The sequence below is a fragment of the Sardina pilchardus genome, chromosome 4 (assembly GCF_963854185.1).
Source record: "Sardina pilchardus chromosome 4, fSarPil1.1, whole genome shotgun sequence".
Lineage (NCBI taxonomy): Eukaryota > Metazoa > Chordata > Actinopteri > Clupeiformes > Clupeidae > Sardina > Sardina pilchardus.
In genome coordinates, this window is record NC_084997.1 from 8,611,407 (window position 1) to 8,628,049 (window position 16,643).

The 16,643-nt window shown below is 41.8% G+C and overlaps 2 protein-coding genes across 2 annotated transcripts in view; both read right to left on the reverse strand.

Moving 5' to 3' along the window:
• slc4a10b (solute carrier family 4 member 10b) overlaps positions 1–4,570 on the reverse strand; it is a 43,963-nt gene extending 39,393 nt beyond the window's left edge. The window contains exons 1-3 of the mRNA XM_062534001.1: positions 4,434–4,570; positions 4,266–4,323; positions 690–716 (exon numbers count right to left, since the gene is read on the reverse strand). Coding sequence (XP_062389985.1) covers positions 690–716; positions 4,266–4,313 — 75 coding nt within the window. The 5' untranslated portion in view covers positions 4,314–4,323; positions 4,434–4,570. The remainder of the gene's footprint in view (positions 1–689; positions 717–4,265; positions 4,324–4,433) is intronic.
• Positions 4,571–9,302: 4,732 nt separating this feature from the next.
• tbr1b (T-box brain transcription factor 1b) lies at positions 9,303–13,002 on the reverse strand. Its single transcript, XM_062534000.1, has 6 exons — positions 12,311–13,002; positions 11,838–11,992; positions 11,539–11,660; positions 11,040–11,198; positions 10,861–10,922; positions 9,303–10,149 (listed from the first exon to the last, which is right to left on the reverse strand). Exons 1-6 carry the CDS (start codon positions 13,000–13,002, stop codon positions 9,303–9,305), a joined length of 2,037 nt encoding a protein of 678 aa, XP_062389984.1.
• Between the last annotated feature and the right edge of the window lie 3,641 nt (positions 13,003–16,643).

The window sequence follows — 16,643 nt, forward strand, 5'->3', positions numbered from 1 at the left end:
CAAAGTGCCGAGATAAAAGACTAGCTCTAACTCAGCCCTTGACCTGGTTCAGATCCAATTTGCCCACTGAAGCATACTTTTATGAACACTGAAGATCACTGAGTGGTATTTTGTTGGAAGCGACGTAGCCCATCTTCCAAAACCTTATATGTTCTTCAACCCTAGTGCAATGAAATGAATACTGAGAATCATATTCAGAAGGACTGGTGTGGACTGAAACAGGTGAAACTAAAGCCTAAACATAAAAGGACAAAGTGGCTAGATAGGTTGTTCATCAACTCTTATCAGTCCAACAACAACTAAAACGCGTCAGTATGAACATTATGTAAACATCATGTTGGACTCATGAGGAATTAAAGTGCACAGCATAGGAAAATGCTTTCACCACAGACCTGAGAAATAAAGCACTTCAGTGACACAGGCTTTGAATGTCTGTCTGGCTGTATAGACGTGGTGAATTCATCCTTGAAGGTCATGCACTCAGTGAATACAAGCTTTGAAACACAGCGTTTCTTTTACGTATTTCAGTGATGAACCCTCAGACTTGCTAAACTGACATGTAAACAGTACTAATACAGTAGTCCTACATTGAGAGGGGGGGTTGCATTCCTGGTCAATAAAGCCACCATGCAGTAGACAAAGACAAATGTGCATGCAGCAATTGCGAATGGAGACGTTGACCAACTTACCACGCCTCTGCTTCCAGGTTCAATTACCTGCAAAGGAATCAATATGTTGAGCAATATGCATCACGTATTGCCATTACTTTGCCTTATTGTGATTGTGAATTACACTGAGTGTAAACATGCATACTAAGTGTCCCAACTGTAGTATTTACAGTACATCATCTGCCCTTTGCTGTTTCACCATCAACAGTGACTACATCTGTGCTGTGAGAAGGCCTGCTGTCAACTCTCTGCTGAAACTCAAAGAGGCTTTGGCAGCCGGAGGGTTTAAAACCAGCGAGAGGTAGGTACATTAACAGAATGATTCTCTGCACCATAATGTATTAATCACATTTAACATGACTATAGAGCGAAACAGGTATGCTCTCGAGGGTTAAGCTGAGATCAACAGCTGAAAAGTAATATCGAAAAAGGCTATCGCAATAAAGACAGACCTCTACGCATGTGGTCAGGGACATTGTGCAAGACATAATTGCAAGTGGGCACAGAGGGGTGGGGGTCTGGGGGCAAAAATAGTAATAATCACAAAATTATCACAAATTGGACCTATTCAAAGACTATGGAGGAATATTTTGAAACGTCACTAAATCAGCAATAGTAGCTCGGTAATCTCTCTTTACATTCTAAATAAGTAGCCTATACCGTACAATTACTTATACTTAAAGCCATTTTTGTTCAGCTATGGCACTGAAATGCCAAAATGGATCCTCTGCGACTGTTTGGCCAATTATAAGCTGTGATAATATAATAGCAAAAAAAACGATCAACTCACTCCTGGATGATTCATACAGCTCTCCTTTACCAATTGAGTGCTGTCCTCTCATGACTAGCTATAGCTAGAAGGCTCAAAAACCTGATTCTGGGATAGCTAATAATTAGCCTGGTGCCTGCCAATCTATCTGGCAAAGCAATCAATGCCTGTATTTCTATTTGCATCTCATTTTCACTAGTTTGAGGGATTGGTGTTCCACAAACCACTTCAACAATATACTGCACATGTGTGCTGTCAGAACCATATACTACCAGATATATTGTCCTGCAACTTTTGGAAGAGGCCAATATAGCAGGGAAGGGGCTGTATGACTATAAGATATGATATATGACATCATTGTAAATTACAGTGATTACATTGGACTCATAGTATAAAATGGACAGATTACCGAGATAACAGTAATTCAGTAATTGAAAAGTATTACTAGAGATAATGAAAATGTGGGCGAAAGCGTCAATGGGCCCAACGTCTCTACCTGTGATGAGGATTTACTACAATTCAACAAAAAGGTTAAAAAACTACTACTGACAAATGAAACTGTTAGACAACAGATGGGACATCACTAATTTACTGTGTAGAAGGGTATCCACTCTCTGCTTGTAGATGCACTGAACTGTGGAAGCATGTTTGAGGGCCTGAATACTCCATTCAAACACCATCATGTTAATAATTCATAAACTACTAAATGTATCTTCACAGTTGTACAGACTGAGAAAGCCATCACTGCATCCAAATGAGACCATTATCTCTGATCATCCCTGCATAACAAGCACACTCACACACCAGTCAACGGGGGTGGGGTAGGGTGGGATGGGGTGGGCCGAGCGAAAGTAGAGTAGACATAGACAAAGCCGTTATATTACATCACAATCCAGAGCACTTACTTTTCAAATTGGTGGAAAAAAGAATGTGTGTGTGTGTGTGTGTGTGTGTGGTGGGAAGAGGGGGTTATAGCATATGAGGTTGCATTAGAGTAAAAGAACAAGGCAGAGAGCAATCTTCCCCATCCGTCACCACAGCATCAATGCACAGGATGATATTTTTAGGGGTTGTACAAAAGCTGCTTTTCTGTCAACAGCAAACGGATAATGAAAACAAATCTCTTAGGAAGTGATTAGAGCTGGGTGCTGGGTGATGCTTAACTGTAAAACATGTTTTTTTTTTTTGAACTGCACATGCTGTTTTAAATAAATATGAAAGTAACACATTCCGTGCCTGTTTCTCCACAAGCTATGCCTGATGTGCTAAAGATGATATGAGTGAATTCGAAAAGTGCGTGTTGCGTTTTGCTGACGGCTCGCTTGAGCAGCCTTTGCCCCGGTGCACACACAACATCCAAAGTTTGAAAAAGAGCATCTGAGTTCTTAGCAGCCTGGCCCGGCTTTCACCTCTGCCAACTCCCAGCCTTGCCAGGACAACTTTAAGTTTATTATCCAAAGGCCGGCGATTGCTTACTATCAAATCTAAAGCTCCTCATGAGCTTACTAGGGCAATGTGTTTCATATGGGCTACACCAGAGGGAAGATTTAAAAAGCTCAGACCAAATCATAGTGGGAGGTTCATGTCCAAAGTCTGAATACGCTGAGGAATTGCAGTTCAGCACAACAACTACTCATTGTTTGACCATGTGCATACACAAGCATTTCCAAACTTCTTTTCGGGTTCTCGATTCTTTGAAATGAAACCCAACTGGCATTATTGGTCTGTGTTTATTTTGGCACGTAGGGCCCCATCGAGTAGGACAACAGTCCTAATGGGTCGTGACCCTTCTAACAGTACTTACATGATTTTATACAGTATTAAGACACACTAATCAGGTTTACGTGTTTTGGTATTTAAACAGAATGATGACTATCTGGCAGCACTTCAGAAATCATTGGCAAGCTTGTACTTTTGTGAGGAAAAACAACAAGACTTAAGAATGAACCCTGCAGGCTCCTGAGTCCTTGAACCTGCCAGCCTGCAACCCATCATGGTGATTGCTTTACTCATTCAATAGATTACCTTACAGATAATATATTGAACAAGGTTTATGGATAATCTGTGGTCCTAAGATGGGTCATTCATACAGGTTGCGCTAATACATGATGTAGGCCCACTATAATGATTGATATTAATGGAGAACACGGGACAGTTCCCTGATAGCTGATGGCACTGGTAAACCATCCTAATCTGGTGCAGGTCGAATGGAGCAGAGGCAGACCACATGTCAAAGTATTCAGAATCACAGATTGTGATCATACACTCATTTGTCCAAGTTTAGGCCTACACGTTGTGTTAAACGTTAAAAAGATGCTTTGCCTATTCTGGTGAGTGTAGCCTAGGCTATTGTGCATAGATTTGAGCAAATTTTCGGTTTTTCTGCCCATAGTAAGACGACGACCTGTACAAATGCCATTATGTTCGTTTAACATCCTCACATCACCTTTGTCGTGATACGGGCTACTCAACTGAAATAATTCACTGTCCTGATACCCGCATCAGATATCGCTATTGCTACATAATTGGGCTACCATGTTACTGTCCTGCGCAAAAAAAAAAAAAACATCCACATGAGTAGCTCACACATTCTAGCATCTCCTGTCCGACGACAGCTAGGTTACGATATCTCATATCGCCGCTTAAGTTCAGACATTTGTGTAACGTTACAATTCAAGCGATCACAGATGTGCTGTATTTACAAGCATAAACGTGCCACATATTCTTGATGCGTTTCTCAGGACGAGCGTGTAGAGTGATGAGCTACTGTAAGAAGCTGGACGATACTCACTTAGACGATGGCATAACATGGTCCAAAGGTATCTTACCGTGGGAAGAAGCGGCTCCATTTGAGCGCCTTGGTCTCTGATGTCCATCTTCTTTTACCTGTAGAACAATAAGTCCGGTTAGTACGCGTTCAGCTGCTCGGTCAAGTCCGTTGGTGGAGCTGTACTGTATGGTCACATGTTGTATGGTCACAGAGTCCGAAGCCTTACCCGGTATTATTACTGTTCGTAGGTTTTCACCCCCTTGTTCAAACGCGCATGTAGTAATAAGCATTCAGATTATGACGCAGCATCCCTAGTCGCTTAGTCTACGAGAAACTCCTCCTCACATTGATTTGAAAAATTGGATGAGCCCCTCTCCCGTATCATAGTCATAGATGTCCCGATATTGTAGTTATGCAAAACCGAACATGCGCTCATCTGTGTGATGCTGCTGGCGATAGGGTGAAAACAAGAAGCGATATGACGAGATGCTTAAATATCCATGCATCCAATCTTCATGAGTGTAGACAATTGACTTTCACACAAACTCATCTACTCATCTACTTCTCTTCTCACCTCATTTTCTCGCTGTCTGTCTTGGGAGATAGCAGGGGTTTGCGTCTGAAAAAAAGTTGAATGTAGCCCACTAGGGAAATATGAACTCCTGTCTCCCCTTTTTCCCTATAGGCCCAGTAAAACAGCAGATATGTTTGGGTAAAGGCTTGTCGATTCTAGCCCTTAAGTATTTTATGTTCAGAGCCAAGTTAATACATATGATTTAGGTTTTCCTACTTATTTGATATCTTAGGTCATAAGTATGAATTGAAGTCTTGAATTGGGGATCAATAGAGGATCTCTCTATCTATCTATCTATCTATCTATCTATCTATCTAAGAAGGTTGCTTCACAAATGCAGTGCATTACAAGAGGCACACTTTAAACTCTATCAAAGCCAGCACCATTTATCAGGTCACTCTCAGGTGCCATTATGTCCCTGTTTAAAAGGGTGCAACTAGCAATAGAGCTGATCAGAGGATTTGAAGGACACAATTCAGTCCCACAGCTTATACTTCACAATGAACATGAAAGCATTTTCATTTGCATCAGCAGATTTGTCGCCATCATGTAAATAACCTATCCGAAGGTATGTCCAGATAACCCTATGCACTTTGATAGATTGTAGGATAAAATGGGTGAAAATCCCAGATCCATATTGGGTGTTTTGTCCATGGCAACCAGTTATTAAAGGCAGATTTATTTTTTCGAATATCGAAATGATTCTTGGGTGCAGACCTCAATGATGTTACATCATCATCCATTTACAGTAAGAGGTGGGGTCTGTGTGTGCGGGTTGATTAGACCAAAAACTTCCCATCAGGAGTGCTGTGGTGCAACTTCCTATGATACCCATAGTCTGGGTAATTTCCTGATCCCACCCCATCTCATCTCTCTCTCCAACTTACTTCCTGTTACTCTTTTCGCTCTTCTGTATACACTACATTGCCAAAAGTATTGGGTCACCTGCCTTGATTTGCACATGAATTTAACAGCTCTGGGGGGGGAAATCTGGAAATTACATCAGAGACATGCGAAGTGATCTCTTATTTTTTTTTCTTAATTTACTACATGTAAAACCTTCCCTTGTCTTACCACATGGCTGACTAAATGTGTGAACTTTTGTAACCTTTTGTGAAGTGTTGTGAGACTTGACTTTTTTCTTTATCGGACTATAATCCCAATTGTACAGACTGAATAGAAGATGGCAGTGCACATATGATCTACAGTCATATCAACATGCATAATCAACAGTCACATCAACTTGACTGCATATCTTCCTAAAGTAGTTAAGTCTTAAAGTTAAAGAGGTACTATGCAGGATTGGTGATTTCATCTCTGGTTTTGGTTTCGTTTATACGTTTCCGCTCGTTTTATGCATATTTCTCTGCAGAGCTTCCCCGACAGCTTTAACGTGTATATTTATACATATATAGGCTATATATAAATATATAAATGACAAGCTTGGTTCTTCTTGTTCCTTACGCGTCTCAGACTTCCAGATGTAAACAAGAGCGATCGTCTCCTGCAGAAACTGCAAGGTTGCAATAGCGGATAGGGACACTGGGGCGGGAGGAAATATTACTGTTTTCGATGAAACTGGTCAGTCAAGCAAAACAACGATTTCTGAGCGATTTTATGACTATGAAAAAGTTGCATAGGGTCTCTTTAAGTTTTATTTCGTCTGTGTCCTTAACATGATCCATTTTACGCTGCTGAGAGAGAAACTCCAAATGATGAGGGCAAACACCTCTACAACCTCCTGGATTATGACTACAAATGGATCTGAGGGGAGTCCGTTTCTGAGCAGTTGGTTAGCAAAGCACCCCTTTGCACCTTTCTTCTTTACCCTGTATATCTCAGATGTCCAATACAACTCGCAGTTCTGTCATCTGGTAGGAATTTTCAAATGACTTTCCAGCTTTGAGGTGTGGCAGTGGTGGAGAAGTGATGGACAGGATGGACTACTTTGTGACAGTATGTGGGAACACCCACTTCCTTTTAAGTGTGGCCAAAAACAGAGTAAATGGTTGTGAACCTTTGGAGAAACAGCACCAAGATGAACATCATTTCCATGATGAGAAAAGAGGTGACGAACTACAGATTCACCTGGACAACTAACTGGACTGGAAATGCAACCCTGAGGCTGTCTACAGGAAGGAACAAAGTAGATTCTCGAGGAGGCTGTAAAAGCTTTAGCGTGCAGAAAGATGTTGCCCACCAGACTGGTGCAGCAAGTGCAGTTTTCTTTGCAGCCATCTGTTGAGGCAGCAGCATCAGAGCTGAAGGCTCTTAGGAACTGAACCAACTGTTCCAATAAGGCTGTCTGTGCTGGGGACTGCTCTGCTCTGGAGCCCCTGGAAGAGGATGGAAGGTTGCACACGCTGCTCCATAATGGATAGAACCACACAGCCCCTACACAACATCCAGATTAGATAACATAGTGTCTTCATTCAGGGCTTCCTTCAACTCCACTGCAATAAGGACAATCACAGGTCATTCCTGTCCACTGCAGTAGCCATCAGTGGCACTCCCATGTGCCAGGAGAGAGGTTTTCTCCTCTGACGGGCAATGCACTAGGCATGATTTTCATTTCATGGGCACATCAATAGCAATATATTCTGTTTTCATTCTACTCATTTTATTGATTGTAGTGTAATACTGTATAGTGAGTGCTGCTACTTCTGGTCAGTTGTTTTGTACCTCAAATTTGTAAGTTACCGTTTTGTATTTATTTTTCCAAGTGTGTTGTAAAGTTTCTGTGTTTTCTGTCATTTGTGTGACTTGCTGCTGCAACTCTTTACTGCTTACTCCATCGAACGATCTAGAGGGCCCTCTAGTGTTGCAACATTGCCTAGCACTCTAAAATCTCGACAACACCCAATTGCAACAAAATAGTTAAGTCCGAAAATTATGCTAATATACGATTGGCACAGTATTTTCTTGCCATATTCAGTTGAGTTGGTAGTATATTGCCTTGTATGTGTCACTAATACAGTCAATATGTTGCAGTTAACGCCGCAAGATGGCTGTATGCACCTTGACGCACAAAGAGGGATATTTCATACCAACTATGATATTTGATTATCAAATGGCGTTAAATCATAAGCCTACTGACGTAAATCACATCACAAGCTGGGTCCTATTTGCATTTTTTTTAGATTTAGATTTTTTAAAGTTTGAATCATGTCTCGAATTTAGATTACGAACAAGATTACGCATCTTGAGAATTACCTGTGTGTGTGTGTGTGTGTGTGTGTGTGGTGTGTGTGTGTGTGTGTGTGTGTGTGTGTGTGTGTGTGAGAGAGAGAGAGACATGGTTGTGGCAAAGCCTAGGTTACATGATATGATAATGACCCCGCACGCCGGACTTCCTTTGGACACACAAGCGCATAGCTGAGCTTGACAATTTTCAGATTTACATTCACTTCTTCCAGTACAGTATAATTTGTAAAACAGATTCGATTATGGGAGCCTAAAAGTCATATTTCAACGTAACAGTATATTAATAGCTTTCAGATTTAGGCTTATATTTATTGCATTAAAACACGTCACAGATACATAAGCTTTACCACAGATAACACCTGGTTCATCAATATTTTTTTTTAACTGACACAGAAAAATATACATAAATATGTCTGCTTTCTTATAGGTCTAATCATGAAATAAAACGCGCTCTCTTAGACAAAATCTCCAACATTGGCTACACATAGCTGCCACTGAAAATGTAAAAAAGTAAAATTCTACCAGTGTACGCATGATGTAATTTACCTGTTGTATAAAAATTGGACAAGATTTTGAATGAACATGTATACAGTTGAAGATAACAAAGAGTCTACACACTAGTCTTAAGAGAAATATAGACCTCCCGATTCTAATACGCACCAGCAATATCAAGCTACACAACAATAAAGTAACAATGGCACCAAATCAGTGCCATTCCAATAACCAACACCGCGCTGTCATGCTTTGGGAAAGCGCGTAATCGTGTACCGTGTACAGGTGTAACAGGTCTAACTGGACGTGGTCGATTGGGCTTCAAAATTGAAGATGTGCCCAACACACAGTTCAGAATAGCGAGGAATTGGTTTCTTTCAATTGTTTTGGAGCATGTCCCATCTACTGCAATACTGCATATTGCATACAAAACTGTAATTCTTGAACCTCAATAGTCGTTTACATGCTGTACATCAACAGATGGAATGTCACCGAAAGCTAGTCTATATTATTTTACATTATTTTCATACTTACAATTAAAAGATAAGGCGCCGAAATAAATAGCCGAATTAAAAATCGCCCAGTGGTATAAATAGGCCCACTAAAATTAAACTATAGCCTAGTCCACTCAAGTTTTTCTCTTGGCTTGTTTGTAATGATGTAGGCTAATGTTTATTGGCTAGGCCTGTTAGCAATGTAAAATAGAATTTTGGACTCAGGTGGACTACACAAATAGCCTATTTTAATAAACACGTCGATAAATAGACGTACGGATGGAAAATATGTATGTCTGGTGTTTTTTATTATATAATTAAAATCTAATCTTTAAGTTTGTGAGTAAAAACTGTAGTAACCAATGTCCTTGGATGCATTTTTATCGCATTCCCTTAGCATGTCTGCTTTTAATGGAGACGAAGTCTCCGAAACCGGTGTGGCAGATGGCGAAATCCTCCTCCGTTTGGCCTGCTCAAAAATCCCAGAATCGCTTGAATCAATGGATTTAATTGAAGACGGAGTCTCAATCCAGCTGGACTCAGACAAGTCCTTTGGTTTGGCTTCCTCCGATGCCCCGCAGAGAGGTGATCTTTCAGGGACTAGAGTGTCCCCTTCCTCCAAGCCCACCAGGTAATTGGAGGTCGTCGTTCTGGTGCCCACTGAGTTGGATGGCCAGCACGACAGTACAGTACCTGATTTACTGCAATATTGGGGTGGTGTGCGTGTGCCCCACCCCGGCGGGTCAGCGTAATAACCAAGGGCTCGATTAGAGCAGCCTGCGGTGGGCAGTGGAAGCGCCTTCACTCCGGCAGCTGCATAGGACAGGAGGGTTGCCGCGTTACCGGCGAAGTCAGCCGCCGCAGCAGCATCGTACGCCGACGCGGCGAAGTCCAGTCGGTTGTTGGCGGGGGTGACAAACCAGCGCTGCGGGGAGGCCACCGTGGTCTCCTCGGTTTGCGGAGGGGAGAGCAAGCTGTTAGTAAGTGAGACGCTCCGATCCGTGCCAGGCCCGGTCCCGACGCCAGGGGGAAAGCGGGACTTGGCATAAGAGCTGACAAATTGGTCCTGAAGGAAAGAGCCTGCAGCCATGGCATATCTCGCCCCAGGCCCGATGTGGGAGCGGGGAGAGTCACCCGGCGAGGGCGTTAACCGGTCAATGTCACAACCTGTGTAAACTCTGAAGAAAGAGAGGAGAGGGCAAAACAACAAAGGCATGTCAAACGCTTGTTGCAACAACTTCGAAAAATGTCAGTACAATAATATGGCTGTAGGCTAATTATGTCGCATGTAAAAATAAATACATCATTTTTTCAGTTAAAGTGAAATGTTGGTATGAAATACATATGTCAGTTCCCTTTTTATTCAACCTCTTCGATGTTTTCTTATTGAAAACATGCCACTAAAACTCTGCAACATTATGATGGCCAGTTTTTGTTGGTTTCCCTGCTAGAGAGCGCACAACAACCTGAGAATACTCCTATGTGGTGTGCGGTAGGCTACAATGAAGAGCTCAGTTCTGATTCAGCTAATTTGCTGCATTTAATAGAGAACTGACTATCACATCATATTCAACGCGAATGCTTCTTTCGAAAGGAATGAGTGTGCGCAATGTGATGACATCTGACTGCTCCAAGCCCGCATACAGTATTCCAAAGAGTAGGACTATAACTTTCATATTCAATATTTAGAAAGACATAGGTTTAATGAAGCGCAATACATATTTTTTTCAATCGAATGATATTGAATATCTCATGGTACATAATAAAACATTTGTTATCATAGTATCACTAGAAATCTAAATGTGGCGATTATGTGCAGAGAAATGCAAGACATATACATAAAAATAATATTGAATATCTTATTAAGAGCATACAATGGGATATCGTACGTGTCATAGTTATCCCGGAAGCCCTTTGCAAATGGATTGTGGTCGATTTTCAGTTGGGTTATCTGTAAAATAAAAACATCTTGATTTGAATTTATGGAATTTAGACATCAAATTTAAGTCATTCTAGGCGCAGTCAAATTTCTAGGACGCCCAACGGAAGCATCAAAACGGTGTCTTACGTCAGTGTTTTGGTAGGCAGTGACTGCTATGAACTGGGTCTCTGGAAATGTGAAGGTCTGGACGCGTCCTGGCTGGCTGGTGTCCTCCGTGCCGTCCTCATTCACCTGAACCACATGTAACCTGGGCTGGTATTTATGAAGGGACTGCAGAACCACCATCTGTGGGGCAAAACGCAAGGCCGATTCGTTTAGGTCGCAACACTTGTTGAGTTTTATTGGCTAGTTGATATAATAATTGACTTGACTTGACTTGTTGAAACGGAAAACAGTTTAATAGGCATGAGATGATAAATCAAACTACGAATAGGAAACAGCATTTACATCAACATTCGACACAATAAAGGTCGTAATTTTAGTTTTGAAATGAAGTATATATGCTAAATTTTCATGCCAGGCCCACTCAGAACTTGCACCAGGATGCACCACAAATAACTTCATAAAGCATGCTAGATTGCTAAAGCCTTAAATGTAGGTATATTATAAAATGTGTCACGCTTACCTGGCCGGTGTTGTTAGATGCGCCCTTGTTGTTTGTTAATTTTAATTTTCCAAAAGAGATCTCTTGGCGCATCCAGTGCGCGCCGGTGTTTGGTGAATCCGGGTGCATGTACACTCGGTTTCCTGGAAAATGTAAACATAAACGCTGTAGTATAATACATGGACTGCCTTATCGTATATGACACTACTCACTGAATAACGGTTTATTTTTAAAATATAATTAAGTATTTATTTCCGTTGAGTTAACAGCCATATCTATAGCGGCCCTCACTCGCCAATATGGATCATTTGGAGACGCACCCGTTACATTAGTGTCCGCTTTGCCACATGGAACCCATTTTCCGCCTTGGAATCGCCAGTGGTTTGGATCAGCCAGAATTACATCCACAAAAATGTTATAATGAGCTGTTGGGTCCAGACCAGAAATGTTGAAACTTAAAAAGGGAAACATTCGCCTGTGGATGACAAAAACAAATTAATGATAATTCAGAGAAGCCACTGATCCCACATCTTAAAAAGAAAAATCAAAACCACATTTCATATATTTAAATTATTTTACTTGTTCAAATATATTTAGGAATAATAATAATAATAATCAAGAGTAGGCTATGTCACTAATACGCATGCCGTGTAACCGAATGGCGTTTAATTTTGCGCAATTTGTTTTCACAAGGTATATGCATTAATATTGCACTGAACTTGAGCATGATTTAGTTGTGCCGTTTGAACACATTCCTGGATAAAATACAAGGTTTGTGGTCAAAAATACTTACCGCCCCTGTTTGGTAATGATCATCTCCGTCTGATGCCTATGAAACTTTAGCCATAAGGCCCTATTGCAAAGGTAAACCTGGGCTTTACCGGGGACCAGTCCAGCTTGCGCAGAAGAAAACTGGTAAAAAGCCGCTCCTTGGTACGCGTGGCCATACTGCTGCGTATATGGATAACCAGCGGTCGGATACGCTTGCGGTGAAGTGTTGCTCAAAAGGCTGTTGTACGCTCCATTAGTTATGACCGGGTGATGGGCCATATAACGACTGGGACCTCCGATGGAGAAAGCCGGGTGCGCTGGACCATGTTGACTCGGATATGGGAACATGGCACTAGGAGTTGCTGAGACCGGTTGGCTATGGCTGGATTGAGTAAGGAGGTACCTTTCCCCAGCAGATCCATCGAAATTATGACGAATATCAGAGACTCCGTGGAGATCAGGAGACACTTTGCCTCTCTGGACGTCCCCTGATGCGTCCTTAGAGTCCGGGAAATTGTCTGCCTCTGACTGATTCGTCATCCCCCTCGAGTTTTTTTTCAGAGGTGAACTTCTCTCCAGGTTGTCACTTTCAGATATAATAGGATGGTCCTGTAAGGCGAGCTCTGATCCCTCGGAGTTGGAATAGCCACTGCCCACACTCATAAATCTCTTGGAGAGCGCTATAGCCGGGGAGATGCAATGCTCAAGCTGCATAGTTCAATGACAAACAGCAATTAATGCAAGCAACTTGAAAGCACAAGCTTAACGCCCCTCCACTTAACTCCAGAGAAAACGCCTTCCCGCGGTTTGAGCTACTTTGTGCAAGACAGTAAATTAGCCATTTGACACTATTCTGCAATCAGGAAGGGTTTGGTATTCATTCCTCAGCCTGCATCGTTAATGAAGCGACTTTTTCTATTGGTTGACGCGTCACAGTAATTTAATTAGTCAGATCATAATTAGAATAATCAGAGGGGCCACATTCGCACACGGTGGTTATTTGGGGTGGTCATTTAGATGTTTGCAAAGGATTTCTCTGGTTTATTAAGGCCGTTGAAGGAACTATTTAAACCCTTCATTATGTATTTTTTTCAATGCACAATGCCAAAAGTGCATGTTATTCAGGTTATCACGCTCAATGTTGTCAAAAACATTTACATTACATTCTATTTTATGAAGCCTATTATAATGTAACGTCTTTTTTTTATTATTATCGGAATTCTGGATTGTCGTGGGTATGTATTTATCTATTAATGCTGGAAAAGTAAGGAAGTCTGTTTGCCACTGAAACGGATATTTATTATTAAAACATCCAAAATGACAGTCAGTGCACCTCCTGCTTTAAAATGTTTGCGATATAGCGTGAAATCATTGCCATCCACTGCAAATATGTTTACCAGTCCCAAAACACATGAATATTTAATATCAAAGAGCGCCTTCAAGTTTAAGTCTTAGGGTCCCCCGTTGCATTGGAGAAATAAAAGCGATATGACAAGAGAACAGGAAAGAGTATTGTAATAAAATACTATTGATGGAAAATATGCAACTGATTAATTTTGTGTTTAAAAGGGGAAACACATAAAAGTGTTTTCTTCTCCCTCCTGTGTCATTGAATCGCCTACATGTTTCATGTCAAGTCATATATTAGCCTACCTGAACGTGTGTTAATAGTCTATTTCAGTTTCATGTGCATTTTTGTCGGCTGTCACGTGATTTGTAATGCTGCAAAGTGCATACGTCTTAACGTTGATTTTACTTTTTGAGTTAGGCCTACTATAACATTTTTAAAAATAAAAGTTGTGAAAATGATCATCTGCTTGACCAAAGCGAGCCAAAAAATCCTGTTATCCATGCACATTCCCAAAATGAAGTTTGCAGCATGATGAGCAGAAACCACACTAGTCTCACCTAGCTAGCGCATGCAATGTAAGAATACCATTTCATCAAAATTAAATAATTTATGATGCAAACAGCAGACTGTCATGAATGTAGTCGAGAAGATTAGCCTGAGCAGGTGCACATATACAGTATAGCCATGATGGAAGTAGAGGGTTGTCTCTCTGCGTCAAACGCACAGTTACAAACGGCTCGTGTCCTTTTATGGCCGGGTTTTGCACATTGTTAGTTAGACTGTTCTGCGCGACTTGTTTATTAGTTACACGTCTTGTTTATTAAATTAATTCATCCATATCCCACCAAAGCACACGCTCTTTGTAAAAGGTTCACGAGTAACAACATGTTCTTCATTGAACAGATGAGGAATTTCTAATGATCTCATTAACGATATCGGTGTAGAATAACTTTTGATGGGCACTTTAATGAGGACTTCATCACAGTTACCTGCAGCTGTTCAGGGCAGCCTTGTCCACCTCCTCAGCCGCCTGAAATAGATTTCTTTCTTCCCAGTGAATTAACCGCACCGCCACGGACAGACGTGACTGGTTCATTTCTACGTATAGGCTAGTGCACCTTGCAGTTTATGGTGATGCATGCTTACCTGTGGGCTAGAGACTCTTCTGTCGAGGTGCGTCGAACCTCTTTGCACATTCGATGCTAACAGGACCAACGCCACTTAAGCACATTTACACATTCGCCGTATCGATTTCAGCAAACGTCGGCTTCAACCACAAATACGCGTGTTTAGGGGTGCAAATCAAAATGTTCCTGCAAGGTTTTTTTTTTTTTATTCAGGTGTACAAAAGAGGTTGCCGTTCTCGCTGATGAGAAGCCTTCCATGACTGAGGCTAACAAGAAGGGTCATTATAGCAGGGCAATGAGGTCCAGTAATCTATTCTCTGGAAACTTGCATGCACGGGCTTGCCTGTGTCTAACCAGGCCATCTCCTGCTCATTACCGGATTATGCCTCACTTCCACTTTCCATATGTTTTTTTATGATTATTTTAATAAGCAGGCCCGGCTTGGTTTCATGCTCATGCTGACTGCTTACTTAACCACACCGTGGCACAGCTGAGGAGGTTTAATACCCCCTGTCCTCCCCCATCACTCTCACCCCCTGCTCAGCGTATTGTCCCCTTTGTTTGGTGTTAGTTCTAGTACTTTGCTCTCATTAGCCCAGCCAGTGGCCACGACCACAAGAGTATACGTGTTTATCACTCGGCCTTACTGCCCGCTCCTCGGGGAAGCCATTGTGTGGGATAAAGAGGAGGTTCATCCCAGCCTGTTCATAAACACACACGCATTGACCCCCCTCCTGCCAATGCCTGCTTGTTTATGTGCTTCTGGCATAGGTAAGCATTGACTAATTCCCGCTCAGTTTTAACTCTGGAGTGTTGTGAGATCACTTTTTTAGTTCCAGTTTGCATGCAGCTATTTCTGACTGATATGCAAATGATATGTAAAACAACAGGAGGACATCCAGCTTGTTCATGCTGCATGACCTATGCTTTATTTTGGCTTCATTTTGGATTTTAAAGCCAATGTGTTGGCACTGATGTGTCACGAGATGGCAATAACAATCTCTAACAACAAGGCAGTGTGTCAAATCTACTCATCTTCACACAGGGGCAGGAGCACATCTGGCTTTGGCCAACTGCCAGCCCTAAATCGAGATATTAACTGCTGATATTATACTGCTAATACATTCACACTGCGCAAATACCATTCCTGCACTTTGTATTGGCAGCTTGAGACAATATAGATTTAATAACAATTTCCCTTAAATAAGGGTTTAAGTTGAGGGCTTTGGCTATTGAAGGTGTCTGTGTTAAGTATTATTCCTAAAATGTGTGTGGGGGGGAAAGTGTATCGGCCACCTGGGTCTAATCTAATCAATGTCAAGGACAAGGAGAGAGAGAGTGGGGCTGTAAGTGAGCACCAGCTCGGGGACTTTACCTAATGCCCGGCACTGTCACATCAATGATGTGATCACAGCACACAGAATGACAACAAAATTATAGGCGGGCGGGATCCGGGGGAAGGAGAACGCTGGCCCAGTCACATGTAATCGCTTCTTGTGAGTGGAGAAGGGCTGCTCTCCTGTCTGGCCGGGTAAACATGTGCCTGTCAGGACAGCAGTAAAGGGACGGGGCCCAAACTAAGAGGGGAAGAGCCAAGGTTATTTGTGATTCCTGGCAGGTAGTGGCTTATATTACAGTGTCACTAAAATTTTCATGGGAATGCATTTAAGATGGCCCGTAAGTTATTTATAAGTTGTTTGCCAGATGCCATTGAAATTCATATCAATAAATCAAGTCAGTCAGAAAATAAAGTCAGTTCTATCCCCCCCATCACTCGCCCCTTTAGCGAATCCAATTAATTACACCTCTTTTGTTTGTTTTTGTTTGTCCAAATCAGAGTCGTATCTGATGGTTTTGCGATAATTTTCTGGTGAAAT